This window comes from Martes martes, assembly GCF_963455335.1.
Source record: "Martes martes genome assembly, chromosome: 2".
In the NCBI taxonomy this organism is placed as follows: domain Eukaryota; kingdom Metazoa; phylum Chordata; class Mammalia; order Carnivora; family Mustelidae; genus Martes; species Martes martes.
Genome location: NC_137889.1, coordinates 38,452,673 through 38,479,926, shown reverse-complemented (window position 1 = coordinate 38,479,926; position 27,254 = coordinate 38,452,673). Strand labels below are relative to the sequence as shown.

The 27,254-nt window shown below is 36.9% G+C and overlaps 1 protein-coding gene and 1 pseudogene across 6 annotated transcripts in view; both read left to right on the top strand.

Annotated features, from left to right (window-relative positions):
• RNF170 (ring finger protein 170) overlaps nucleotides 1–27,045 on the top strand; it is a 46,668-nt gene extending 19,623 nt beyond the window's left edge. For 4 of the 5 annotated variants that reach the window (XM_080797546.1, XM_080797547.1, XM_080797550.1 and 1 more), the window contains exons 3-7: nucleotides 10,180–10,255; nucleotides 12,801–12,909; nucleotides 15,614–15,687; nucleotides 19,611–19,721; nucleotides 24,159–27,039. In XM_080797546.1, the coding sequence (XP_080653672.1) occupies nucleotides 10,180–10,255; nucleotides 12,801–12,909; nucleotides 15,614–15,687; nucleotides 19,611–19,721; nucleotides 24,159–24,428 (640 nt within the window). In that variant the 3' untranslated portion in view covers nucleotides 24,429–27,039. Of the gene's footprint in view, nucleotides 1–10,179; nucleotides 10,256–12,800; nucleotides 12,910–15,613; nucleotides 15,688–19,610; nucleotides 19,722–24,158 lie in introns of all 5 variants that reach the window. The other variant, XM_080797549.1, reaches the window with a different exon arrangement.
• Nucleotides 9,735–10,065, top strand: LOC308337874 (large ribosomal subunit protein eL33-like; annotated as a pseudogene). The gene has a single exon. The product of its transcript is annotated as a large ribosomal subunit protein eL33-like (transcript).
• Nucleotides 27,046–27,254: the final 209 nt, after the last annotated feature.

Sequence of the window (27,254 nt, the reverse complement as noted above, 5' to 3'; positions counted from 1 at the left end):
TATATCAATGGACAGATCATCCATATAGAAATTCAACAAGGAAACTGGCTTTGAATGACATACTAGGCCGGAGTGATTTAACAGACATGTTCAGAACATTCCATCTTAAAACAGCAGAATACACATTATTTTCAAGTGTATATGGAGCATTCTCTGGAATAGATCATATATTAGGCCACAAAACAAGTCACTCAACAAATTCAAAAAAATCTAAGTCATGTAATTTGTCTTTTCTGGCCACAATGCTATGAAACTAGAAATCAACCACAAGAAAAAATCTGGGAAGAACACAAATACATAGAGGTTAAATAATATGTTCCTAAATAATGAGTGGGTCAACCAGGAAATCAAAGAAGAAATCAAAACTTATATGGAAACAAATGAAAATGAAAACACAACAGTTCAATATCTTTGGAATGCAGCGAAAGTGGTTCTAAGAAGGAAGTTTATAGCAATAGAGACCTACCTCAAGAAGCAAGGAAAACATCAAATAAATGACTTAACCTTATACCTAAAGGAGCTAGAAAAAGAGGAACAAACAAAAATCCAAACCCGGCAAAAGGGAGGAAATAATAAAAATTAGAGTAGATATAAATGATATAGAAAGTAACAACAACAACAAACCCACTAGAACATACCAATGAAACCAGGAACTGGTTCTTTGAAAATATACAACTGATAAACCTGTGGCAAGACTCATTTAAAAAAAGAGAGAGAGAAAAAAAAGAGAGAAAAAAGAAAAAAAAAAGAGAGAGAGGATCCAAATAAACAAAATCACTAAAGAGAAGTAACAACCAATACCATAGAAATACAAGCAATTAAAACAGTATTACAATATTGTGAAAACCTATATGCCAACAAATTGGACAACGTAGAAAAAATGGGTAAATTCCTAGAAACATATGAACTACCAAAACTAATGCAGGAACAAGTAGAAAATTTGAACAGGTTGATTACCAGCAATGAGATGGATCAGTAATCAGAAAACTACCAAAAAACAAACATCCAGGAACAGACAGCTTCGCAGGAGAATTCTACCATACATTTAAAGAAATTAATACCTATTCATCTCAAACTATTACAAAAAATACAGAGGTAGGAAAACTTCCAAATTTATTCTGTGAGACCTGTTATCACCCTGAGAAAAGAACTAGAGAAAGATACCATTAAAAAAGAACTAGAGAAAGATACCATTAAAAAAGAATGCTATAGGCTAATACCGCTCATGAATGTGGGTGCAAAGATCCTCAATAAAATATTAGCAAACTGAATAAATAATTAGCAAACTGAATAAAATATTAGCAAACTGAATCCAACAATACATTAAAAAAAAATCATACACCACGATCAACTGGGATTTATTCCCAGTGTGTAAATGTGGTTCAGTTTTCATAAAACAGTCACTGTGAAACACATCAATAAGATGAAGGATAAAAACCATATGATCATTGGGGCGCCTGGCTGGCTCAGTGGGTTAAAGCTGCTGCCTTCAGCTCAGGTCATGATCCCAGCATCCTGGGATCGAGCCCCACATCGTCGGGCTCTCTGCTCAGCGGGGAGCCTGCTTTCTCCCTTCTCTCTCTGCCTGCCTCTCTGCCTACTTGTGATCTGTCTGTCAAATAAATACATTAAAAAAAAAAAAAACCAAACCATATGATCATTTAAACAGCCCCTAAGAGCCTACTGGCCTGGTTCTGGGAAACTCTTAAGTCTTAGGGCCATAAAACCTTGAGTGCCCTTCCCTCTTTTTTTTTTAATTTAATTTTTTTCAGTGTTCCAAGATTCATTGTTTATGCACCACATCTAGTGCTCCATGCAATACATTCCCTCCTTAATACCCACCACCAGGCTCATCCGTTCCCCCACCCCCCTCCCTTCCAAAACCCTCAGTTTGGTTCTCAGAGTCCACAGTCTCTCATGTTTCGTCTCCCCCTCAGATTTCCCCCAATTCACTTTTCCTTTCCTTCTCCTAATGTCCTCCATGTTATTCCTTATGCTCCACAAGTAAGTGAAACCATATGATAATTGACTCTCTCTGCTTGACTTATTTCACTCAGCATAATCTCCTCCAGTCTGGTCCATGTCGATACAAAAGTTGGGTATTCATCCTTTCTGATGGAGGCATAATACTCCATTGTATATATGGACCATATCTTCTTTATCCATTCGTCTGTTGAAGGGCATCTTGGCTCCTTCCACAGTTTGGCAACTGTGGCAGCAGTGGCCATTGCTGCTATGAACATTGGGGTACATATGGCCCTTCTTTTCATGACATGTGTATCTTTGGAGTAAATACCCAGTAGTGCAATTGCAGGGTCATAGGGTAGCTCTATTTTTAATTAATTAATTAATTAATTAATTTTTAAATATTTTATTTATTTGACAGAAATCACAACTAGGCAGAGAGGCAGGCAGAGAGAGAGGAGGAAGCAGGCTCCCTGCACAGCAGAGAGCCCGATTGCAGGGCTTGATCCCAGGACCCTGAGATCATGACCTGAGCCGAAGGCAGTGGCCCAACCCACTGAGCCACCCAGGCGCCCCTCTATTTTTAATTTCTTAAGGAATCCCCACACTGTTTTCCAAAGTGGCTGCACCAAGTTGCATTCCCACCAACAGTATAGGAGGGTTCCCCTTTCTCCACATCTTCAACACACGTTGTTTCTTGTCTTAATTTTAGCCATTCTAACCAGTGTAAGGTGGTATCTCAGTGTGGTTTTGATTTGAATCTCCCTGATGGCTAATGATGATGAACATTTTTTCATGTGTCTGTTAGCCATTTGTATGTCTTCCTTGAGTGCCCTTTCCTATTCTGACCCATTTCCAGGTTTATGGCTTGCTGTTTAGCAAAACAGAAGAGCCTCTAGTACATTAGTACATTTAGTAACAGAGGGGTATGGGAAGGTGTTGGTGCAAACATAAGAGCACAGGCTCAGAAAAGAACATTTCAGCATCACAAGAAAGGATAAAAGACCATACAGTCATTTCAGTAGATGCAGAAAAAGCATTTTACAAAGTACAACATCCATTCATGACAATAACCTTCAACAAGGTAGGTTAGATGGAACATACCAGAGCATAATAAAGGCCATATATGAAAAACCCATAGCTAATATCATACTCAGTGGTGAAAAGCTGAGAACTTTCCCCTAAGGTCTGGAATAAGACAAGGATATCCACTCATACCACTTTTATTCAACGTGTACTGGAGGTCCAACAATCAGATAAGAAAAAGATATAAAAGGAATCTAGATTTGTAAGGAAGAAGCAAAACTGTCATTATTTGCAGTTCACATGAAACTATTCATAGAAAACCCTAAAGACTGTCAAAAAACTACTAGAACTAATAAATGAATTCAGTAGTTTCAGGTTACAAAATCAGTGGACAAAAATCTGTTGCATTCCTATACAGTAATAATGAAGTGGCAGAAAGAGAAATTAAGAGAACAGTCCCATTTACAGTTGCACCAAAAACAAATATCTAGGAATAAATTTAACCAAAGAGGTGAAAGATGTATACTTTGAAAATTATAAAACACTAAAGAAAGAAATTTAAGGCAATGCAAAGAAAGGGAAAGACAATGCTCATGAGTTAGGAGAACAAATATTGTTAAAGTGTCTATTATACCCAAAGCAGTCTGTATGTATTTCATGCAATGCCTATGAAAATACCAATAGCGTTTTTCACAGAACTAGAACAAACAATCCTAAAATTTGTATGGATCTATGAAAGGCCTCAAATAGCCAAAGCAATCTTGAAAAACAATACTGGAGGTATCACAATATCAGACTTAAAGTTATATTATAAAGCAGTAACTGGCATAACATAAGACACATAGAGTAGCGCTTGGGTGGTTCAGTTGGTTGAGTCTGACTCTTGATTTTAGCTCAAGCCTGGGGCTCAGGGTCGTGAGTTGAAGCCCCAAGTTGGGCTCCACGTTGGGTGTTGGGAGCCTCGTTAAAAGAGAAAAAAATATACACATAGATCAATGGAACAGAATAGAAAACCCAGAAATAAACCCATACTTACATGGCCAATCTTTTTTTTTTTTTTAAGATTTTATTCATTTGACAGATCACAAGTAGGCAGAGAGGCAGGCAGAGAGAGAGAGGATGGCAAGCAGGCTCCCTGCTGAGCAGAGCCCGACACGGGGCTCGATCCCAGGACCCTGAGACCATGATCTGAGCCGAAGGCAGAGGCTTTAACCCACTGAGCCACCCAGGTGCCCCACATGGCCAATCTTCAACAAAGGAGGCAAGAATATATAAAGGTAGTCTCTTTAATAATGGTGTTGATAAATCTGTACAGCTGCATGCAAAAGAATGAAAATGGACCACTTTCTGTCACCACATACAAAAATAAATTCAAAATGAATTAAAGACCTAAATATGAGACCTGAAACCATAAAAATTCCAGAAGAGAGCATAGGTAGGTAGTGATTTCTCGTACATCAGCCATAATAACATTTTTCTAAATTTGTTTCCTGAAATAAGGGACATAATAATAAAAATAAACTGTTGGGACGACCTCAAAATAAAAAGCTTCTGCACAGCAAAGGAAACAGGCAACAAAACAGAAAGACAACCTACTGAATGGGAGAAGATGCTTGGAAGTGATATATCCAGTGAGAGATTAGGATCCAAAATATATGAAGAACTTATACAACTCAATATCAAAATACCCAAATAATACAATTTTAAAAATGGGCAGAGGGAGTGAATAGATGTTTCTCCAAAGACGACATCTGTATGGCCAACAGACACATGAAAAGATGCTCAACATCTCTTATCGTCAAGGAAATGCAAATGAAAACCGTGATGAAATATCACCTCAGAGCTGTGAAATGGCTAGAAATGGCTAAAATCAAAAACACAAGAAACAACAAGTGCTGGCAAGGATGTGGAGAAAAAGGAACCCTTGTGCACTATTGATGGGAATGGAAACTGGTGCAGCCGCTGTGGAAGCAGTGTGGAGGTTCCTCAAAAAATTTAAAACAGAGTGATTCAGTAATCACTCTACTGGGTATTTACCCAAAAAATTACAAAACCACTAATGAACAGGATACATGTACCCCTGTGTTTACTGCAGCATTATTTATGGTAGCCAGAGTATAGAAGCAGCCCAGGTGTCCACTGATAGATGAGTAAAGAAGATGTGGTATACATATACAATGGTATATTATTCAGCCATAAAAAAAGGAATGAAATCTTGTCATTTACAACAATATGGATAGATCTATAGAGTGTAATGCTAAGTGAAGTAGTTGGAGAAAGTCAAATACCTTATGATGTCACTCATATATGGAATTAAAAACAAAACAGATGAGCAAAGGAAAAAAAAGTGAGAAAGATAAACCAAGAAACACAGCCTTAAATATAAAGAACAAACTCATGGTGGTTACCAGAGGGGAGGTTGTTTAGAGGATGAGTAAAATAGGTGATAGGGAGTAAAGACTACACTTAAAATGGTGTAAAAAAATAATAAAAATTAAAAGTGATTATTGATAAGTTTGTAGTTACATTTTGTCAGCTGTTCTCTGGTTGTTTTTGTTCTTCTCTTATCCTTTCTTTTGCTCTCTTGCTTTGTAATTTGACAATTTTTTTAAGTGTTTGCTTGGATTCTGTTCTCCTTATGTTTTGTGTATCTATTACGGGCTTTTGGTTTGTGGTTACCATGAGATTCATATATAACATCCTACATATATTTAGCAGTCTATATGTACTGGTTAAGTTGAAGGTGCTTAAGTTCAAACACATTGCAAAAGCAATACATTTGTGCTCCATCCCCTGCATGTTTTATGTACATGATGTCATATTTTACATAAATTTTATATACGTCTTTTTTTTTTTTTAAGTTAGCTTTGCACGTAACATGGGGGCTTGAACTCATGACCCTGAGTTCAAGATTCATATGTTCTCTTTTGTGCGTGTGTGTGTATCTCAACTAGTTTCTATAGATATGGTTGATTTTACTACTTTTGTGTTTTAACCTTCATACTAATTTTATGAGTGAATGATCTACGGCCTTTACTGTATGATTGTTTTACCAGTGAAATTTTTTCCTTTCATAATTTTGTTGCTTATAGTTTTGACATTCTCTTTTCTGCTTAAAGAAGCATTTCTTGTAAGGCTGGTTTAGTGGTGATGGACTCCTTTAACTTTTGTTTATCTGGCAAACTTTTTATATCTCCTTCAATTCTGAATGACAACTCTAGCAGATAGAGTATTCTTGGTTATAGGCTTTTACTTTAGGAGTTTGAATATATCATACCAGTTATTTTTGGCCAGCAAAATGTGAAAAATCAGCTGATAACCTACATCTTAGAAATACTATCTTCAGTCTTTCCATTTTTTTGTGTCTTCTTTAATTTCCTTCAGCAACATATTATAGTTCTAATAAATTTCTTTGTCTTAAGCTGTTTTGAATAGTTGCCATTTGTTGACATACCAAAAGCCAGTCCAAAGGGTTTGGTAAAGCAGTTTAACGTATAAACCACAAACTTGTGCATTTGTAAACTTTGATTCAGACTTACTTTCTTGACCCAGGGTTTGGGCATCATTTCCTTCTTCATATTAGAGCCTCCTGGCTTCTTTCCAGGGCCACATAACTTAACTGGTTAATTTTGGTTTTTCCCTTCAAAGAATAATGAAGGACTATTAATATTAGTAAATGATGTACTTTGTTTCTGTATTACAGCCACTGTTTTTCTGGCATCTTACTTTATTTAGACCTACTTAGTGTCATTTCTCATAGCTGAGATTTTCACATTTTTAAAAAGATTTATTTATTTATTTTAGAGAGTGAGAACGTGAGTAGGGGGAGAGGGAGAGAGAGAATCTCAAGCAGACTTCCCCCTGAGCGCAGAGCTTGACACGGGGCTTGATCCCATAACCCTGAGTTCGTGACCTAAGTAGAAACCAAGAGTCATATTTTTCTTCTTTAAAGATTTTACTTATTTATTTGACAGACAGAGAAAGGGAGCACAAGCAGGGGGAGCAGCAAAGGGAGAGAGAAGCAGGGAGCCAATGTGGGGCTTGATCTCAGGACTGTGGGCTCATGATCTGAGCTGAAGGTAGATGCCCAATCCCCTGGTCCACCAGGGTTTTTTTCTTTTTTTTTTTCTTTTTAGATTTTTAAAATTTATTTGAGAGAGAGAGCACAAGCAGGGGAGTGTCAGGCAGATGGAGAGACAGGCTCCTCCCTGAGCAGGGAGCCTGCTGTGGGACTTGATCTCAGGACTCTAGGATCATGACCTGAGCGGAACACAGCTGCTTAACCAACTGAAGCACCCAGGCGCCCCTAGATAATCATATTTTGAAGACTGTCTAATCTAGCTTTCAGTCTGTCTTAACTATCCCATTATTTTCTAGATTTTTGGTTCTGTGCTCATAGTTGCTAATCACACTTAACTTCTGAGCTACAGGCCACGTTCAGCATCTCAGGCTGTTTGTTCTTGTTCTCTGACTATACTTTGACTTTTCTAACATTCTACTACCAGATTTTATAGTCTTTTACCTTCTCCTTTATGGAATGAAACCAAAAGAAAGACCTTCCAGTTACATGGTTTATATCTATACTCTGAAAGATAGTAACTATCTTTTTCCAAGGAGAAGGGAATGGTTTTCAAGTGTCACAGAGAAATGTTTAGTTGTGTGTGCTGGTACTCAAACGAGATCGTTCATGTGCTGTTCCCTGATAGATTGTTTCCACCAGAGAATAGCTTTCTTCTGGAGATTGTTTACTCAGTCACGAGAAGGTACTATTTAAAATAAATAATCTGGGGCGCCTGGGTGGTTCAGTTGGTTGAGCATCTGCCTTTGGCTCAGGTCATGATCTTAGGGTCCTGGGATTGATCCCCACATCGAGCTCTTTGCTCCGAGGGGAGCCTGCTTCTCCTTCTCTCTCTCTCTGCCTGCCTTTTTGCCTACTTGTGATCTCTCTCTCTGTGTCAAATAAATAAATAAAATCTTTTAAAAAAATAATAAAATAAAATAAATAATTTACTGAAATTTAAGATATTTAAACAGTTCAAGTAGCTTTATTACATTCATGGTTTATGTTATGTTGTGTTGTGTTGTGTTGTGTTATTTGAGGTGGGGAGAGGAGCAGAGGGAGAGGGAGAAGCAGGCTCTTTTCCTCCGCTGAGTAGGAAGCAGTATGTGGGGCTTCATCCAGGACCCTGGGATCATGACCTGAGCCAAAGGCGGACACTTAACTGACTGAGCCACCCAGGTGCCCTTATGTTTAGTTTCCGATTAGATATTTGACTTTTTTTTTTAATGTTCTGTCAGAACTAATGATCATGTTTTGTCAGCTTTTTATCTAAAATTTGAATTTTTTACTAAAAATTGAATAATAATAAGACATATTTTTAAAACTTTTCCCTGTCTCATTAGGCTATTGATGTAGATGGGGATGTTTTTTGTTTTGTTTTGTTTTGTTTTTGTGTGTGTTTTGTTGTTTAGTTTTAAAGATTTATCCATTCATTTTGGTGGGGGGAGGGGAGAGGGAGTGAGAGAACCTCAAGCAGACTTCCGGCTGAACAGAACCAGACACAGGGCTCGATCCCATGACCCTGAGATCATGACTGGAACCAAAATCAAAAGTCAGAAGCCCAATTGACTGAGCCCCCAGGTGGCCCTGATTTAGAGCTTTTATCACTGTTGACTATTAGCCACCTGGAGAATAAAGGCTCTTATATAATAGAGTAATGCTGGGATTTTGTGAACTTAAAATATTGCTGTTAAAAGTGTTAATATTTAGGGCATGGATGGCTCAGTTGGTTAAGCAACAGCCTTCTGCCCAGGTCATGATCCTGGAGTCCCAAGATTGAGTCCCACAGCAAGTCCCACATCAGTCTTCCTGCTCAGCGGGGAGTCTGCTTCTCCCTCTGACCCTCCCCTCCACTCGTGCTCTCTCTCCCTCATTCTTTCTCTCTCTCAAATAAATAAAATCTTTTAAAAAAATGCTTAAGGGCACCTGGGTGACCAAATGGAATAAAGCTGTGAATCAGATGGAGATCTTCACCCTCACCCTGACAGCCTAACCACGAGTTCTGATTTCCAGTCACCCACATGTCTTATCTCATCCTTTATTTCAGCCTCTAAATTCTTGCCTTTGAGCCTCTGTTTGAATCGTTAATGTTAAGATACTAGTGGTATGTTAGGTTTGGGCTTTTCTGTATGATGTAGTGTTCTTTTCTGCTACACCTCTCCCCTTATAGGTGGGAAGATCTAATTAGATATGGATAAATGTTCAAATGCGTAATAATATAGTTATGTAGTTGCTTTTTTGGGAAGGAATTTTACAGAAGAAATAAATGTATTAGTTATTCTTCATATGATTTGTAAGCCTGCAGTTACATCAAATACAAGGTCCTAGGCCTCTGGATTTCATCATTTGCCGGTTGAACCTGAAATCAGCCCATACTCAGTGATCCTAGAACACCTCACAGAGTAACCTGGAATGTTCAGTCCTGGAATTGGAGACAGTTACATGCCATCATTTGCATTTATGAAGTTACCAGTAGTTCTTGGTTGAAACTTAGACCCATAAAGAAAACTGATTTGGGGTGCCTGGCTGGCTTAGTCAGTAGACCATGTGACTCTTAATCTCAGGGTCCTGAGTGGGACCCACGTTGGATGTAGAGATTACTTAAAAAAATAAAATCTTCTTTTTCTGCCATCTTGGAGCCTATGGAGGCCTGCTAGGAACAGGACATCTAAAATGCCAAAGCATGTCTGGAGGGCTGTGGTCCAAGGCCTTTTTTGCTATAAGCTGGGTCTTCGGAGTCATAGGGAGCACATAGTTCTTCTTCAAATCGAAGGTGTTTATTATGCTTAAGATGAAACAGAATTCTATCTAGGCAAGAGGTGTGCCTCTGTGTATAAGCAAGGAACAACACAGTGACTCCTGGTGGCCAACCAAACAAAAACAGAGTAATCTGGGGGAAAGTAGCTTGTGCTCATGGAAACAGTGGCATGGTTCGTGCCAAATTCCAAAGCAACCTTCCTGCTAAAGCCATTGGCCACAGAATCCGTGTGATGCTGTACCCTTCAAGGATTTAAACTAAATGAAAAGTAAATAAATAAAGGTGTAAAAAAAAATAAAAATCTTACAAAAAGAAAACTGATTCATCTGACAGTATTTTATATTCAAGCTTACTATATTTTATTCAACAGAAATGCACATCAGAACATTCACCCAGAAAACCAAGAGTTAGTAAGGGTACTTCGGGAGCAACTTCAAACAGAACAGGTACTGTTGTTACATGGATATGTGCATTTATATAAGGAGTAACATTATTATTCCCCTTGCATATGAAATTGTGATGAAAGAGCAAATAACATTTTTGGAAACATGAACTGATTTCCTGCTTTGTTATTTAAACTATTCTATTGATTGTATATTTTCAAATTAGGTAAATGACTAGTCTTAACTACTCAGATATTTTCATGGGGGTGTGTGTGTGTGTGTGTGTGTGTGTTTTAACTTGCTTTAAAAACGGCAGTTTTCCTGTTATTTGTGAGGAAATAACGACCGTCTAATTGGCTTTAATGAAATATAGTAGAAAAACTATTTTTTTTCCCCAATGACCTACGTATTGCCTGGAGACCTACAAAGAGATGACTACAAGGGGTGGCTTTTTTTTCCTCTACTTTTTCTTCCGTGGTCAAAGTTAGCAAAACTAATTAGGCAAAGAAGAAAACTTTTCTTTTCCTTCTGTGCTTTTCACCAGATGGACTCTAAGAGCCAGAAATGTAATATATTTCATGAAGGCTGGAGTGAGTAGGATATTGTACATCTTCATGCCAAAATAGCTAATGTCAAAAAATAAAAATTGATTCCCCACTCACCAATCAAAATTTAATTCCAAAGAGTGTTTTATAATTTATTCATTCACCAGATATTTATTAAACATCTACCATATGCCAGACACTGTTCTAAGCATTAAAGATTCAGCTGTGAGCTAAACAAATAAGAATTCCTGCCTTCATAAAACTTAAATTCACTGATGCAGAAGTAGTTTAAGCATGTTAGTAGTACTCTGTTCCAGAGCTGCTGTTAGTAATAATTCATGCTGGGATAGTGTTTAATAATTTACAGAGTGCTTTCACATACAACTGTTTTATTTAATCTGCAAACATGGTTAGTAAGTCAGTAAGTATCATTCCCATCTAACATACTAGATCACTAAGAGGGACTTACATTCCTGCTGGAGTTACATGAATGGATCTGGCTGTCCAGAAGTCCCACACTGAGTGGCATCTTCCAGATGCCTTTGCACCACTGTGCAGTTCACCTCCCCCACACCTTCCTCGGGCATGGCATTTAGCTCTAGTTAGAATAAAGCTAGTGACTTAGCCCTTTTTGCACTGTCCTATATGGTAGCCACTACCCATATGTAGCTATTTAATTTTAAATTCACTAAAATTAAATTTAAAATTCAGTACTTTTTAGTTATACTAGTCACCTTTCAAGTACTCAGTACGCACAGATAAAGATTTCCATTATTGCGTGAAGTTCTGGTGGACAGCACTGGTAATTGGTTTTGGTTTTTGTTTTGTTTTAGTTAATTTCCAAATAATAATAATGAAGACAAAAGATAGAGGGGAGACATTAAGAGCTGTATGTTTTCCCTTTTTGCACCATTAAAAATGATATAAAAGGCAATAACATCAACATGTCACCATGGCTTATAAACTATTGCAGTATTTTAGGACTAATTTAAGAAAGAGGTTTTAGTTATGTTCTTAGTTTTAGGTGACAGAAATCTTTGATTCAGTTTACAATGAATAGTTCATTTTTAGCAAATTTGGTAATTTGATGTTTTTAATGCTGGCTAATTTGTTTGTAAGATTTGTGCTAGATATGATAAAAATTGGTTTTTATATGTCTTTTAAAAGATACACATTATACACTACTGCTAGATACTTTTCTAGTTCCTGGGCCACTACAATGAATCCTATAGATAAAGTCCTTATCCTCATATCACTTACATTCTGATGGGTTCTTTGATATGTGGATGCTTCTTGTAGTGGTGATTCTACTCTACATTCCTGTACAATCACAACAGTGATATAACTGAGAAACATTAAATTTTATTAATGTGACCATGTGAATGATTAAGCCCAAGTTACCAATATATTAAATTTTCCTTCCTCCAAAATGACCAGTATTCTTCTTTGAAAGTTTAATTCTGGACTCTTGTGAGGTACAGCATACATGCAACTCTTGTCAGGAATGTATGAATGAAAAAGATATTAAAAATGGTTAAAGCAAAAAAAAAATGGTTAAAGCAGGGAGGTGGGGTTGGGAAGGATGGGGTAACATGGTGATGGACATTAAAGAGGGCACACGATGTCATGGGCACTGGGTGTTATATAAGTCTGATGAGTCACTGACCTCTACCTCTGAAACTAATAATACACTGTGTTGATTAATTTTATTTAAGCTAAAAAATGATTAAAAGCCAATACTTGGGAAAGAGTTGGACATTTCTTGAGCTTTTGCATTAGCTCAGCCTTGTGTTTCTCAGAATAACTTCCTCATTCCAGCAGAGTGAAAGAGAAACTCCGGAGTTAATACAGGTCTTTGTCTTTATTGTCATGTTCAGGAAGGAAGGTAGAGACCATGCAGCTTAAATAAAACAATGATACAGCCTCATAACTTTATCAAGCTTACAAGACTTTACTGCACATCTAAAATTGGGTGAGGCTTATGCGCTCTGGCTGTGTTCTTGGTTATGTTGGTACTCCTAGAGATAATTATGGATAATCATGAATACGTATTTTCTCATCAGGATGCCCCTGCTGCTGCTCGACAGCAGTTCTACACTGACATGTACTGTCCAATCTGTTTACACCAAGCCTCCTTCCCTGTGGAAACAAACTGTGGACATCTTTTCTGTGGTAAGCAAACAATGCTATATTTGGGGAAAGTGACTCTTTTAAAATATATATATATATTTTTTAATATTTTATTTATTTATTTGTCAGAGAGAGAGAGAGAGAGAGAGAGAGAGTGAGCACAGGCAGACAGAGTGGCAGAGGGAGAAGCAGGCTCCCTGTGGAGCAAGGAGCCCGATGTGGGACTCGATCCCAGGACGCTGGGATCATGACCTGAGCCGAAGGCAGCCGCTTAACCAACTGAGCCACCCAGGCGTCCCGAAAGTGACTCTTTTAGACCAAGACCCATATGTTTACATGGGCTGGATTCTTAATTTTGTCACATTTTGTATTACATGAATGGGGTAGATGTCTTCTGATATCCTGCTGTACTTGCTAGCCACTTTCATTTAGTGTCTGTGAGCTCAACGATTAAAACGCACGAGTTGTTCAACTTTTCAATAAACAGAAATGTGTTTCTTTGAATGGTAATTCAAGTATATGAATACCAAGAGGAATACACTAAATCTCTCATGGTTTATCACTTTTTGGTAGTCTCATTTATTATTCATCCTTCCCAAGGCAGGGAAGTTCTGTTAAGGACCCTGCCCGTGACCTTCACTTTAGCCCTCTTCCCTCCTTTTTATCCTGCATCAGCACAAATATTAGCCGTTTTTTTTGTCATGACCTCAGAGGCTTGGTTAGAGAGAATGTTGAATGTAGAGCATGCAGTAGGACAGGAAGGGAACATAGATTGCACACTTGGCTTAGTATCAGTAAGGGGTCCTTTCTACCTCTGGGCTGTTTTTCCTGACCCTCATAAAGAATGAGATACCGTATAGTCAGTTCTTACTACGGTCATATGAGATTGAGCGAATCAGTTTATTGCATGCCTACTATGTGCTGGGCACTTAACATACTTCATCTCCTTGAATCCCACATATGAGGGAACTGCAGCTGAGTTAAGAAATTCTACAAAAGGTAACCCAGCTGCTAGGAGAAAGCCAGATTTTAAACGTAGGCCTAACTTCAGACCCTGTGGTCAGTTCTGCTATGTGGTTAGTAGCTTCTACGACTACTCTCTACTTATATTTATCCATTCACTAAATCTGTTGTTTTATTTGTAGTATTTCTTTCTGTTTCAATGGTGTATTCTAGATAGGGTTCTAATTGCTCCCAAAATGTACCCATTTTCCATTTTAAGAGTTTAAAATGTAGCATACAATGATCCTTTAAGTTTCTTTTTCCCCTTTGTTGTTTGAGTTTATATGGAATTACTAGGTATATAGGGCTATTATTTATACTTCGGGGATGACATAAATAATTTGAAATCCGTATCATGCACTGCAGGGTTTTCTATACCTGTGCTCCTTTAGTAAACACTGACCAATCTCAGTATTGCATCATCCATTAATTTCATGCTCTTCCCCAAGGTGTTTCCCTAAGATAGCTAACAAGTTATAAAACACTCATTTCAAAACAACAACAACACTCATTTCAATGTCTGTCTTTGTCTGTTGGGAATGCTAATGAGCTGCAAAATCATGAAATACTAGATAGAATTAAATGGCCATCAGAGAAAGCAGATACTTTCCCCCTTCTCAAACCTCTGGCAGATATTCCTAATCAATTGGACATTCTTTCCAAGTCTGGATACGGCCTCAGCCATCCTTTAACACAGTACTCGAGGCATGTGTTAAGAATCAGTGAGGTTTGGCAGGTTAGGTGAACTCCATTTGCCAACCCAGGCTTAGGTAATTCACTGAGTGGATAAAAGATGGCAGTATTGTGTTCTTGGTTTCTGGGTCTGAGGTAATTGGGTAGATTGCTTCTGATAGCCTGCTGTTCTTGTTAGATACTTTATATACTGTCTCCAGGTTCAAAGATTTAGAAAACTAGTCATTCATCTTCTCAAGAAACAAATGTGTTTCTTTGAATGAAAGGAGGAGCCTGCTTCCTCCTCTCTGTCTGCTTCTCTGCCCACTTGTGAACTCTGTCTGTCAAATGAATAAATGAAATCTTAAAAAAAAAATCTTTAAAAAATAAAATAAAATATTTCTTCTTCATTTGTTAGTGGCCTGAACTTTAGTGCTTCTGCATTTAGCTTACCTGCTACTTTTTGTGGTCTATAAACTCTACCTTAAAGCTGTTCTGCTGCTCATGAACACCTTCTAGCAGAAAAATCAAATTCATCCACTACAAAAGTTGGTTCAATTATTGAACTGGATTACAAACTTTATTAGGTCAAACAGCATGTAATCTTTGTATCCTATGGTTCTTAATAATTATTATTGATACCACTTTAACTTGGCTTTCTAAATTCTTAAAAAAATAGAAGTGGTGTTTTTGTAACATACATACCAAATTTGGAACAGAAAACTTATTTATACTGTGATTTGTTGGTGGTTGTATTTGCAATGACATTTATTTATTCTACATAGGAAATGCAATATTTCTATTAAGGCTCAGCATTGAAGCAGTTAATATATGCTTGCTTTGGATTATATAAAATGTCTATATCCTAACTAGTAGTTTAAATAAAAATATTTTCAGTGGCTGGGAATTATTATGAGATTTAAATTTGCCTAAAGAGTTGGTTGGATGAAATAAAAATATTTTAAAATAAGATGATACTATAAAAATATTTCAAATATTTGAAACTTTCTGAGGATTTATGGGCCTTGGAATTTAAAACATCAGAATTAATGTTTTTTTTTTCCCTCATTAGGTACCTGCATTATTGCATACTGGCGATACGGTTCATGGCTTGGGGCAATCAGTTGTCCAATCTGTAGACAAACGGTAATGTTTGTATCCAGAAAGCATCATTATGCTAGTTCATATTATAAATTTTAATAATTTCTGTATCTAATTTGAATTGTTTTGATTTTTTTTAAAGTTTTTATTTAAATTTCAGTTAGTTAACATATAGGGTAATAGAAGTTCCTGGTGTACAATACAGTGAATCAACACTTCCATATAAGTGCTCATCACAAGGGCACTCCTGAATCCCCATCACCTGTCTCACCCGTTCCCCCACCCACCTCTCCTCTGGTAACCATCAGTTTGTTCTCTTTAATTAAGAGTCTGTTTCTTTCTTTGCCTTTCTTTTTTTTCCCCTTTTCTTGTTTTGTTTCTTAAATTCCACGTGTGAGTGAGATCCTAGGGTCAGAGATCCTTTCTCTGACTTATTTTGCTCAGCATAGTACTCTGGCTCCATCCATGTCATTGCAAATGGCAAGATTTCATTCTTTCTTATGGCTCAGTAATATTCCACTATATATACATGCCACATCTTCTTTATTCATTCATCAGTCAGTGGACACTAGGGCTCTTCCATAATTTGGCTGTTGTAAATAATGCTGCTAAACATTGGGGTGCACCTATCCCTTTGAATTAGTATTTTTGTATTCTTTGGGTAAACACCTACTAGTGCAATTGCTGGATCGTAGGAAGTTCTGCTTATCAAAGCTTCTGTAATGTTACTCAATTATTTTTTTAATGTCTTAAAGACAGCAAAAAAGGGAAATACCTTTCTAAATCCTTCAATTATAATAAAAAACTGGTAAATGAATCCTCCCCAAAATTCGAGTAAGTCTTTGTTGTAATATCAGTAGAGGAATAACTGAACTAGCTAATCAGGCTTAACCAGATATTTCTCCTACATATAAAAAAATGTTTTCCCCTTTCAGTTCACTTTTTTAAGCTGCCCTTCTCCAGTGAGGGTCTAGATAGCTTTATATGATGAACAATAGTTTTTTAAAATGTGTCTTTTGGAGACATATCTATATTACATGATCCAGGACAGATCAGACTATTTTAGTTAGTATAGGAGTTACTTCAGGGGGGAAATGATAAGTTTTTATAAACATATACTGAAGACTGAAATGTCAGCACAGATTTTCTCAATTTCTTTGACAAACTGGAAAAGCAAAATACTGAAAAATTGGAGAAAATGAAGTTCTTAGTTTTTTAATTAGTAAATATAGTGAAATAGAACATTCTATCAGTTGTATACAGTTTTTTCATAACTTTCTATATACTTACTTTATTTTTCATTTAAAATAAATACCTACCTTTCTACTAATGAGTTATGAACATGTAAAAAGATAGCAGCTCCTTAGGAAGTCCTCCACTGTGCAAAGTGAAGTCCAGAAAGGATAGAGAGCTTTCAAGTAAAGATGTCAAATTGAATACATCTATTGACTTTTGCTCTTGGCCACCCCATTAAAAGAACAGGACATTTTGTAAAGGCATAAACTTATGGAGACCAAAAAATGAAACAAAATGGTAGAAAAGGCAACATTTTTTCTAAAATTCTTTGTAAACTATAACAGACATACAGAAAAGCACACAAAACATAGTAAGTATTGCTCATTGAATTATCACAAAGCAACACTTCAATAATCATCAGATAAAGAAATAGGAACTGGCCAACAGCCCCCAGAAGCCTCCTCAGGACCACATCTCCAACCCCTCCTTCCTCTCCTAGAGGCAACTACTATTTGACTTTTATGATAAGCATTTCCTTGACTTTCTTTATAGGTTTATTACCTTAGCATGCATCTCCAAGATTACTGTCTAGTTTTTGTCTGATTTTTGGACTTTATATGAAAAAAACCCATATAGCATGTATTGTCACACACAGATACGCACACCCTTTCAGCCTTGTTCTGGCTATCCACTCACCCCCATCACTGCCTCATTTTGTGGTATGGAGAGGCACGTTCAGGGCTTTGTCTTCTTTCCCCCTTGCTTCTACATTCCCAAATTCTGCCTCTTTCACATTTGACTTTGTATCACATGGCAGGAGGAAAATCGGTGGAGTTTTTTTTGTTGTTGTTGATGTTGTTTGTACTGCTTCTCTGGCTGATTTGATTATATGAAACAAGTCCGTCACCAGTGAAATTTATTTGCTAATACCACTTCTCATAATCGTTAGCCATCTGCCAGCAATGCTGAGACTAAGTCATTAGGTCTGACATTAAAGAATTAGTTCCACCACCTGTCCCCTCTTCTTGGCTCTATCCATGGCTTTTCATAGAGTATATATGTGATAGATACATACAGGTGATATCCTTTTGACCACCTATAAATTGCTAGAGTCCAGAAGGGTAGAGATAAAATTGTTTCTATATAATACCTTTTGGTTCCGTAACTATAGAAGAATTCATCCTGGAAGTAGGACGGGTGGCAGGTACCCCTTCCCCACCTTGTTCCGCTGATGCAGTGCACGGGCAGCTGCACCTGACTGCACCATGCTCACCACTTCCCTTCCCGAACGCATACGCTGATACATCAGTGGCCTGAGCTGCACTTCAAGGGCCAGCTTAGGTTTCCAGCTTTCTGGGCACCCCAGGCAGAAGTCCTTATACTCAAGCAATACTCTCAAGCGCCTTGTAACAGGTCTGCCTCCCCTTCCATCTTGGATGTTGTGGTCGGCAAGGGGCAGGGCTATGTCTTCGGTTTTGGGGTCCATGTAGCTTGTAGTACAGTGCCTGGCCCACAGTACGTGCTCACTTGCTATTTATTGCAAGATGCATTTTTATTAGCAAATTTGTGAAGAGAGGCTGTGTACCTGCTTTCCTACCACCTTGCTCTTTGTCACTCCTTTGCTTGACTATTTGGAAAGCATCTGAGTAGTGGGAAGGCCTGGTTTTACAGCTGAACTGAGGAAGGATAAAAGCTAGATGATTTAAACCTAAATCTTCCCATTTTTATCTCCTCACACAGTGACCATTTCTATAGGCATTCATATATTTTAAAATGTACTTGTTTTTCAAGATACTGTCATCTTCAGATTACCTCAGTATGGTCCTGGGACACTTGTGTATCTTTACCTCTACCATGGAGGAGACCAGATTAAAAGTATTATGTTATGTATTAGTATAAGTATATAATTATGTTATATATATATAATTATATATAATATATATATAATTATGTTATATATTAGTATTAGTATATAATTATGTTATATATTAGTATCAAGAATTACCTTTTTTGGGGCGTCTGGGTGGCTCAGTGGGTTAAAGCCTCTGCCTTCGGCTCAGCTCATGGTCCCAGGGTCCTGGGATCGAGCCCCGCATCAGGCTCCCTGCTCAACGGGGAGCCTGCTTCCTCCTCTCTCTCTCTGCCTGCCTTTGCCTACTTGTGATCTCTGTCTGTCAAATAAATAAATAATATCTTAAAAAAAAAAAAAAAGAATTACCTTTTTTGATGATAGTAGGGATGGGTGCTTCAGAGTGGGCTCCTGCAATAACTTAATGTCTGTATTATGTTTGGTAGCATTCAAAGATACTTCAAATACCAGTGAGGTTGAAGAATAATGATTTTAATCACAAAAGACATCCCTAATTTTTCGCTCCCACAATAATAAACATATATTTTTATATTACTTATCTCCTGAATATTTTCTCATCATTTGTTAGCCCAGAGCATTACTGACTTTATCCCTGGTGTGAACTGGAAAATATTAGAACCAGGGTTTGCTTGAGGTATCCATTTGATTTTATGGGAATTCAAATTACATTTTACATTGGATTTTATTATAAGGCAATGGTACCTTACTTTCCTCCCCATGTTGCTTTTATTTAAAGAAATAACTGAAAAAAAAGAGTTAAATATAAATTTAGAAGCTTTTCTCATTCTATTGAATAATAACACAAAATGAAAAAAATTAATGCTACAGAAAAGTCTAACAGTGTTTTATTTGTAACATACAGGTGACTTTACTGCTAACAGTATTTGGTGAAAATGACCAATCTCAGGATGTTGTATCATTGCGTCAAGATATTAATGATTATAACCGAAGATTCTCAGGGCAGCCCAGATCTGTGAGTATTGTTACAGCAGGTGCGAAATTAGAGTATAATGATACTTCTCTTTGGTAAGGTGAGATTTACCAACAAGTATTCTTTGACTATAAAAAGTCTCATTGTTTAGGTGTGTTGGGTAAAGTTTTAGCCTTCGTTGTTGTTGTCAATCACTGAGTTACAGCTTTCCCAAGGGCTACAGTTTTCTATCTTTTAAAAAAGCCATTATAAAAGTCTTTATGAAGGAGATTATAGAAAAAAAAATTGGAGGGAAATGTGAAATTATTGACTCATGTGCAAATCTAAAATAGGGATTGTCTAATGAGAAACTTATAACTAAGAACTTCTGGAGAGTTTTACAGTTGTGTTTTCCATTTTTTTATTTACCCTGGGCCTCCTCTTTGAAATGTTTCCCTAACTAACTCTAGGTGTTGGGGAGGTTTTTTTGTTATGTCATTTTAGTTACTCAAAAACATTTGATTTTTAAAGAACACATTAATTTTACGATTGACCTCCTACCCCCCAAAAAAGGCATTTGATAGATTAAAAACTCTATCACATTTTACTGGCTTATTCCAGTTTTTTCCAAAATCTAACAAAGAATTCCGGAAGTGTGTGCACTACTAAGTATGTACTTCAAAAATCAGACTATTCTAAGTACAAATTTATATGGAAAGCCTAGATCTCTCTTCTGAGATCAGAGCATACGTCTGAGTGCTTGGCTTACATCTCCGCTCGGATGTTGCATCGGCATCTCAAACACGATACATACGATATTAAATTGCTTCCCTCCTCAGCTCAGTGTTTTCTTTTCTAAGTCTTACTTAGCGGTTTTGATTTCTTCCTTTCCCTCATTCGCCCCATCTGGTATATAAATGAGTTGTATCATTTCTTTTCTCATTTGGGGAGATCCTCTCATTTTTAGCTCATAAAAATGTCCTGTGTCTGTAGCCATCATTCTAGCCTAAGCCACCATCATCTCTTGCTTAGGATAATTGCAAGTAGCCTCTTAACTGAGATCTTTTTCTCTGCGCAGGAGCCCTAGTAATATTTTGAAAACATAAGACCATGATATTCTTGTATTTTAAAACTTCCAATGGGGGTGCCTGGGTGGCTCAGTGGGTTAAGGCGTCTGTCTTCGGCTTGGGTCATGATCCCAGGGTCCTGGGATCAAGCCCCACATCGGGTTCTCTGCTCAGCAGGGAGCCTGCTTCCCCCTTTCTCTCTCTGCCTACTTCTCAGCCTACTTGTGATCTTTGTGTCAAGTAAATAAACAAAATCTTGGAAAAGAAGGCGAAGAAGAAAAAAAAACTTCCAATGTTTTGGAATAATGTTCCAACTCCTTCCTGTACTTAAAAGGCCCTGCATGACCTGGTTTCCCACCTCCCAAGCCTCACCCCAAATGCCTAACCTCCACCAGCCTCCTTTTAGCTCTTGAAGCACACTCCCGAGTCTTCCCATCTTAATGCCTTCACACATGACCCCTAATTTGGGAATGCTTGTCTCTCTGCTCTTCTCGTGACTGACTTCTCATCCTTTAGGTCGTTCTTAAATAGACCTTCCTAAGAGAGGCTTTCTCTGATCAACTAAGGTATCCTCTATCACTGTCCTCTGCACCATTCCTTTGTAGCATTTGTCACAAACTATACTCAAATCTTGTTCATTATCTTTCTCTTAGTAGACTAAAAGCTTCATGAGGGCAAGGACTGTATGTATATATTCACTGCTATATTCTCATCGCCAGTTTCAGTGCCTGGCATACAGTAGGCCCTTAATATTTGTTTAATAAATTAATGAGTTATCTTTAAGAGTTGATACTACTACTGTCAGCCAAGAATATTGGCTATTAAAGTGCTTCAGTACTAAACACTTGTGTGCTCTCGTGCTTCCTCGCACGTATTTCTGGTATGTGATGTGGTGTACATTGAAGGGCATACAGTTTCAGCTGTTGTGGATAAAGGTAAATCTTCTAGATGTCTAAACAAAAAGAAAATTTAATCCAATCACTGGTGTCCCCCACAGTTATCTGGGGGCCTCTTCTTTTTCATCCAGCAACTTTTTTTTTTTTAAACATATCCTCCAGTGACATCTAGAGGATGATTCTTTGAAAATAAGCATGTTCCAAATTCAAGACCTACCACTGAACTTAAAAAAAAATCATTTTAAGATATTCATTCCTGTTTTTAAGTGCGAAAGCATATCATTGCTCAATTACTGATTTTTGGTGGGTGTCAGATATTTGATGAGGAAGAAGTCCTGGTAGGTGATGAAATTACAGTATAATAGAGACTTTTAGCTCTTACTTTGATACTTCCTCATCCAAAGTTGGAGCAAGATTGTGATTAATATACAGATATTTCTTAATAACCCATTTCATACTTGTCTACTTATTACAGATTTTATATATAAGTGATACCATATGAGAAGTGAATGAACAGTTCTGATAAAGGACAGAAATATTCAAAAGATATACTGGATGGTCACTAGAATATTTAAAATAATTTCGCATAGACTTGTGAAAGTTGTGCAGCTGCTTTGCTTTAAATGTGAGTTTCTCCCATAAAGAATAGAAAGTTAACATAGGAACTCATTCTAAAAAGACCGTTTTGGTTTTTTTGTGACCAGTTTTCCAAAAAGGATTTACAAGATTTTCTGGTGGAGTTTATAGAACTGCTTCCTTATCACTTCCTCAGTTCTTCTCACTTTTGTCTCCACTTCCCTCTCTACTTACTTGGCACTCATGAAACAAACAAAATATATACTTGGACATACTGTAATTATATGGATTGTTAATTAGAACTGAGCTGTGCCCAGTGGAATTACCACAGGAAGTGACTTTCTTCCCCTGGTCAGTTTCTCTGTATCTACCAACCCTTGAGAAATGAGATAGTGAAAGAAGTTACGTTGAGAAGTCATGGTAGTTCGTTACTACATAGGACCATAGAGTCCAAACAGACTACACAATGAAAATGCAAAGTTTGCAGACGGAGGGTAAACTAACTTGCTCAAGATCATACAAATAGATACTAGTACTCGTTTGTTAACAGCTTCATTTAGGTGCATTTTACACACATGAAGTGCAACCTGTTTAAAATATATAATTCAATGCTCTTTAGTGGATTCAGAGTAAATATATAGTTATTGTCATAATCTAATTTTAGAATATTTTCATCATCCCAAAAGCTTTGGCATCCCTTCCCATTCTCCCCTTTCCTGTCCCCTCTCCCCAGTCCTTGGTAACTACTAATTTACTTTCTGCCTCTATAGATTGGGCTAGTCTGGATATTTCATTTCATTGAAATGGGATCATATAATATATGGCCTTTTGTCTCTGGCTTATTTCCCTTAGCATAGTGTTTTCAAGGTTCATCCATGTTGTGATATATAAACCAGAACTTCATTGCTTTTTATGGCCAAGTGATACATTACATTTTGTTTATCCATTCATCAGTTGATTGACGTTGGAATTGTTTACACTTTTTGGCTATTATGAATAATGCTTCCATTCATATTTCTGTACCAGTTTTTGTGTGGACCTATGTTTTCATTCCTCTTGGGTATATGCCTTATTGTTGGATATTATGATAATTCTGTTTAACATTTTGAAGAACTGCCAAACTGTTTCCAAAGAGGTGGTTCATTTCACCAGGAGTGTGTGAGGGTCCAATTTCTCTGAATGCCTCAATTTTCAAAAATTTATGTAATTTGTTAAATTTCAGCTGTGAAAATTATGCTCACTTACGTGGAAACCTGGTAATTGATGTTTTTGTACATATTCAGAAGCTTAATTATTTTCATAAAGATAGGGTCTGGCACTCCAGAAATCTTTGTGGCAGTTAGTAATTCGCTTAAACTCAAGCTAAGCCAAATAAACATCCTAGGAAGAAATCCGTTTCATTGCTATTCTTAGACTGTCAAAGCCATCCAAGTTAATGTGTCTTTAAAGTATACCACTTCTATATTGTCTGGCAATTTATAAATGTCTTTTGTATACTGTATCTCTTTTAGTTCTTAATAGTCCTTGTGACACATGCTTGGTTAGTTGTTGTTGGATCTCAATTTGGTTAAACCAGTTTCCCCCAGATCACCTGTCTACCAAAAGATTGACGTTGAGTTTAAACCCAGACCCAGCTCAAGCCTCAGTCTCTAATCCTATATACACTAAGTGCTTCATTTGGTTTATTTTACTAATTCAAATTAGAGAGGACTTGAGTTACCTCACTATGTCCTATGTTTTAAGTTTGTTGATATTTTAGTTGCTTTTCAGTTATCTGCAGTAGGATCGATCGTATAAGAACCTAGTTATCAAAGAGCTGTTTTCAAATAAAATGTGTAACTAGAAAATACATGAAACTCCTTAATTCATGTTAACCGAGTTTGCACATTGTAAGAAAATTATATTATTTTGATATCTGACATATTAGATGACTAGTCATATTTTGTTCTTCTCCCTGCCAGATTATGGAAAGAATTATGGATCTACCCACTTTACTGAGGCATGCATTCAGGGAAATGTTTTCAGTCGGGGGCCTTTTCTGGATGTTCCGTATCAGGATTATACTTTGTTTAATGGGAGCTTTTTTCTATCTTATATCACCTCTAGATTTTGTACCTGAAGCCTTGTTTGGAATTCTAGGCTTTCTAGATGATTTCTTTGTCATCTTTCTGTTGCTCATCTATATCTCTATTATGTATCGAGAAGTGATAACACAGAGACTAAACAGGTGAAAAAATGTGAGTTTACTAATATTTCAGCCAGTGTGTGAAATCAGACAGAAGGGCCGATGGCAGTATACAGCATTTGAATATTATTGTACAAGCTTAAAACCACTGTATGACAAACATTTGATTTCATTTGGCAAATGCCTAGCAAGATATGACTGGAATTTTTACATTACAGGTTCTAATATTAAGGTTAGAATTATAATAATTTACGATTATATCTTGATTCTGTGTTGTCTATAAAGTCTCTGGAAAAACTATAGAATTATATAAAAAGGGATGATTTTATATGTTTTTCTTTTTCCAAAAATTAGATTAATTGGATGTATAGTAAGATATTGTTTTATAGTTTATTCAATTTATCCTTCTCAGTGTATACCTATATGATAATATATTGCTATGAAATGCATCTAATTATTTTTGTTACAATAAAATGTTGTACAATATTGGGGGAAAGTCACTGTGTCTTTTAGTACTAGCTACGTTTTATGCACTTAACAGCAGTTAGACTTTGTCATCCTGATAGAGTTCTTTGCTATCAGCTAAAAGTGGAAGAAAGAACTTGAAATTTATAATTTGATTTCATGTTCTGGTTTATAAGACACTTCTTAATCAATAGAAGAATTAACGTACAAGACATTTATCTGCAGTCAGCACACATGATTTTCTCAGTTGTGAAATTTAAACAAGAGTTCGGTACTTTTATAGGAATAATACATAAAAGTAACTTGTAAAGGGAAATTTTTTTCAGGAACTTCTGTGAAACTTCAAACACATAGAAGTTTGATGCATTTCTGAGGAAAGTAGATTTTCATGGCAATGAGCATCAAAGACCTTGGGAGGGGTATAGGAACACTGTTTAAATTTGATAAGAGAAATTACTGGTGAGCTATGTCCAACAGAATGGACAAGTTTGGTTTTCTCTTGTCAGAAAACTTTTGTAATACCATCCCTAGATGGCAGCATATAGCCCGAATTCCTCAGGTCTAACACAGAATGAACAAATGTTGTCTGAGGCAATTCAGTAAGAAAGTTATCTTGCTTTTTTTGATGGCTACAACATAAGTACCTAACGCTCTCATCTGCAGTTTTTTGTTGTAGAAGAATCAAAACCACAAGTGGTATCAAATCCTAACTCCCTCAGCTGGCACTGCTCATCTGTGGAGTGGACAGCAGGGTAATCCATGCCAAGGGGTCAGTGTTGGCTCTGTCACCTTGCAGTCACCGATAGTCATACTGTCAATTCATGTATTAGCGAGCTTCATTATGTATTGATACAGAGGGAAAACCCAAATCTGTTACGTTCTCTCAAGTTCATCAGGTTAGTCATCAATTAATAAGATGCTGAATGAATATCCAGAACAGTATTTTCTAATTTGGGTGGAGGACAAAGCTGTTGCTTGTCATAGGGAAAACAGTAATGCCTAATTATAGCACATTATAATTAAAGGATTTCTCGCATACTTGACATCTTATCCTTAGGACAATTGTGTGGAAAAGGCAGGGCCTTCCTTTTCATAGATGAAATCCATATGTCACAGGTGAAAGTTTGGTCCGAAGCCATTCAGAAATAAGTGACTAAGCAGGTATTAGACTCTTAGTGAACTTGTTAGTATGGATTCTAATAGATGTGAGGGTTATGAATAGGGGAAGCAAGAGAGAAACTGGGATCCTTGGGAAGTCTCCAGAACACACTGGAGTAGGATCACTTAGGTGATTCTAAGAGGAAAGGTCTAGAAAGGTTACATATCAAGATTTCATGAATCTTAATTCTACACTTCCAAATCAAATGTCCAATATGGTGGCATGCTTCATAGAGAACATTTCAGCTGCAATCAACAAGTTGAAAAGCTAATGAGTTGACTTTGTTATGCCACCATTTACCAGATTAGAAATGGATTTTTTGCCAATTACAAATTTGGTGTGGGGCTACAGCAATGTCATTTTTTTAAAAGGATTTAATTTTCTGCATGTATTCTGCTTCAAGTGTCGCGTTTCTAGTTACAATTTTACTGTAATAATGGGAATTCCGTCTAAGACTTTCCCAATAGAGGTGTACTGTACCAACTTTTGTAACATACAAAAACGCTATATAATGTGAAGTCTTATTAAACTGAAAAGGGAACATGTGGACATCTCAGAGTTTTTGGCCTGCTTATTATGTCATCCTTACTGATCACTGAAAATAAACGTGAAAGAGATCTGAGAAAGTATTTAAAGCAAGTAGTCGATCAGTGTTCTAAACATCGTAGTAATATTTCTGTGATTCAGTTAGATAATATAAATCAAAGGAACAATTTGGATTTTTGTAAACTGCGATATTGTAACTTTCACAAAAACAGATGGTCCAGCCCCAGGGGCAGAAGATAACTTCGGGCAGCTGTGTGGGGAACAAGATGGTGGAAACAATTATTCTATAACTGTCCACCAGAACAGTGGTTTCAGCTACGACAATTCTCAGCATTTGAGAGCAACAAGGGACTAAAGGACTTTGTCAGTCCCTGTGGCTGTGCGGATACAAATCTCACAGGGCTGTTTCGGTGGATTGGTGGTTTGGTTCAAACTTTGTGACGTAGGTTGTCAAGCAGTTATTCTTTTGAATAAAAACAACATATCTAAAATGAAAAATTTGTGTTATATTCCTGTTTAATATTGTTTGCTTTAAATTTCAGAACTCCTGAAATAGTGTTCAGTTTGATTGTTGCGATGACTTTCTTTTTCACTAATGGACATTCATTGTGTCATCACATTTCTAATTAATTATGCTTAGATATTTTAAACTGAAAAAGTGGAAATGTTTTTGCTTTTGGGAAAATTATTTAATCTGGGCAA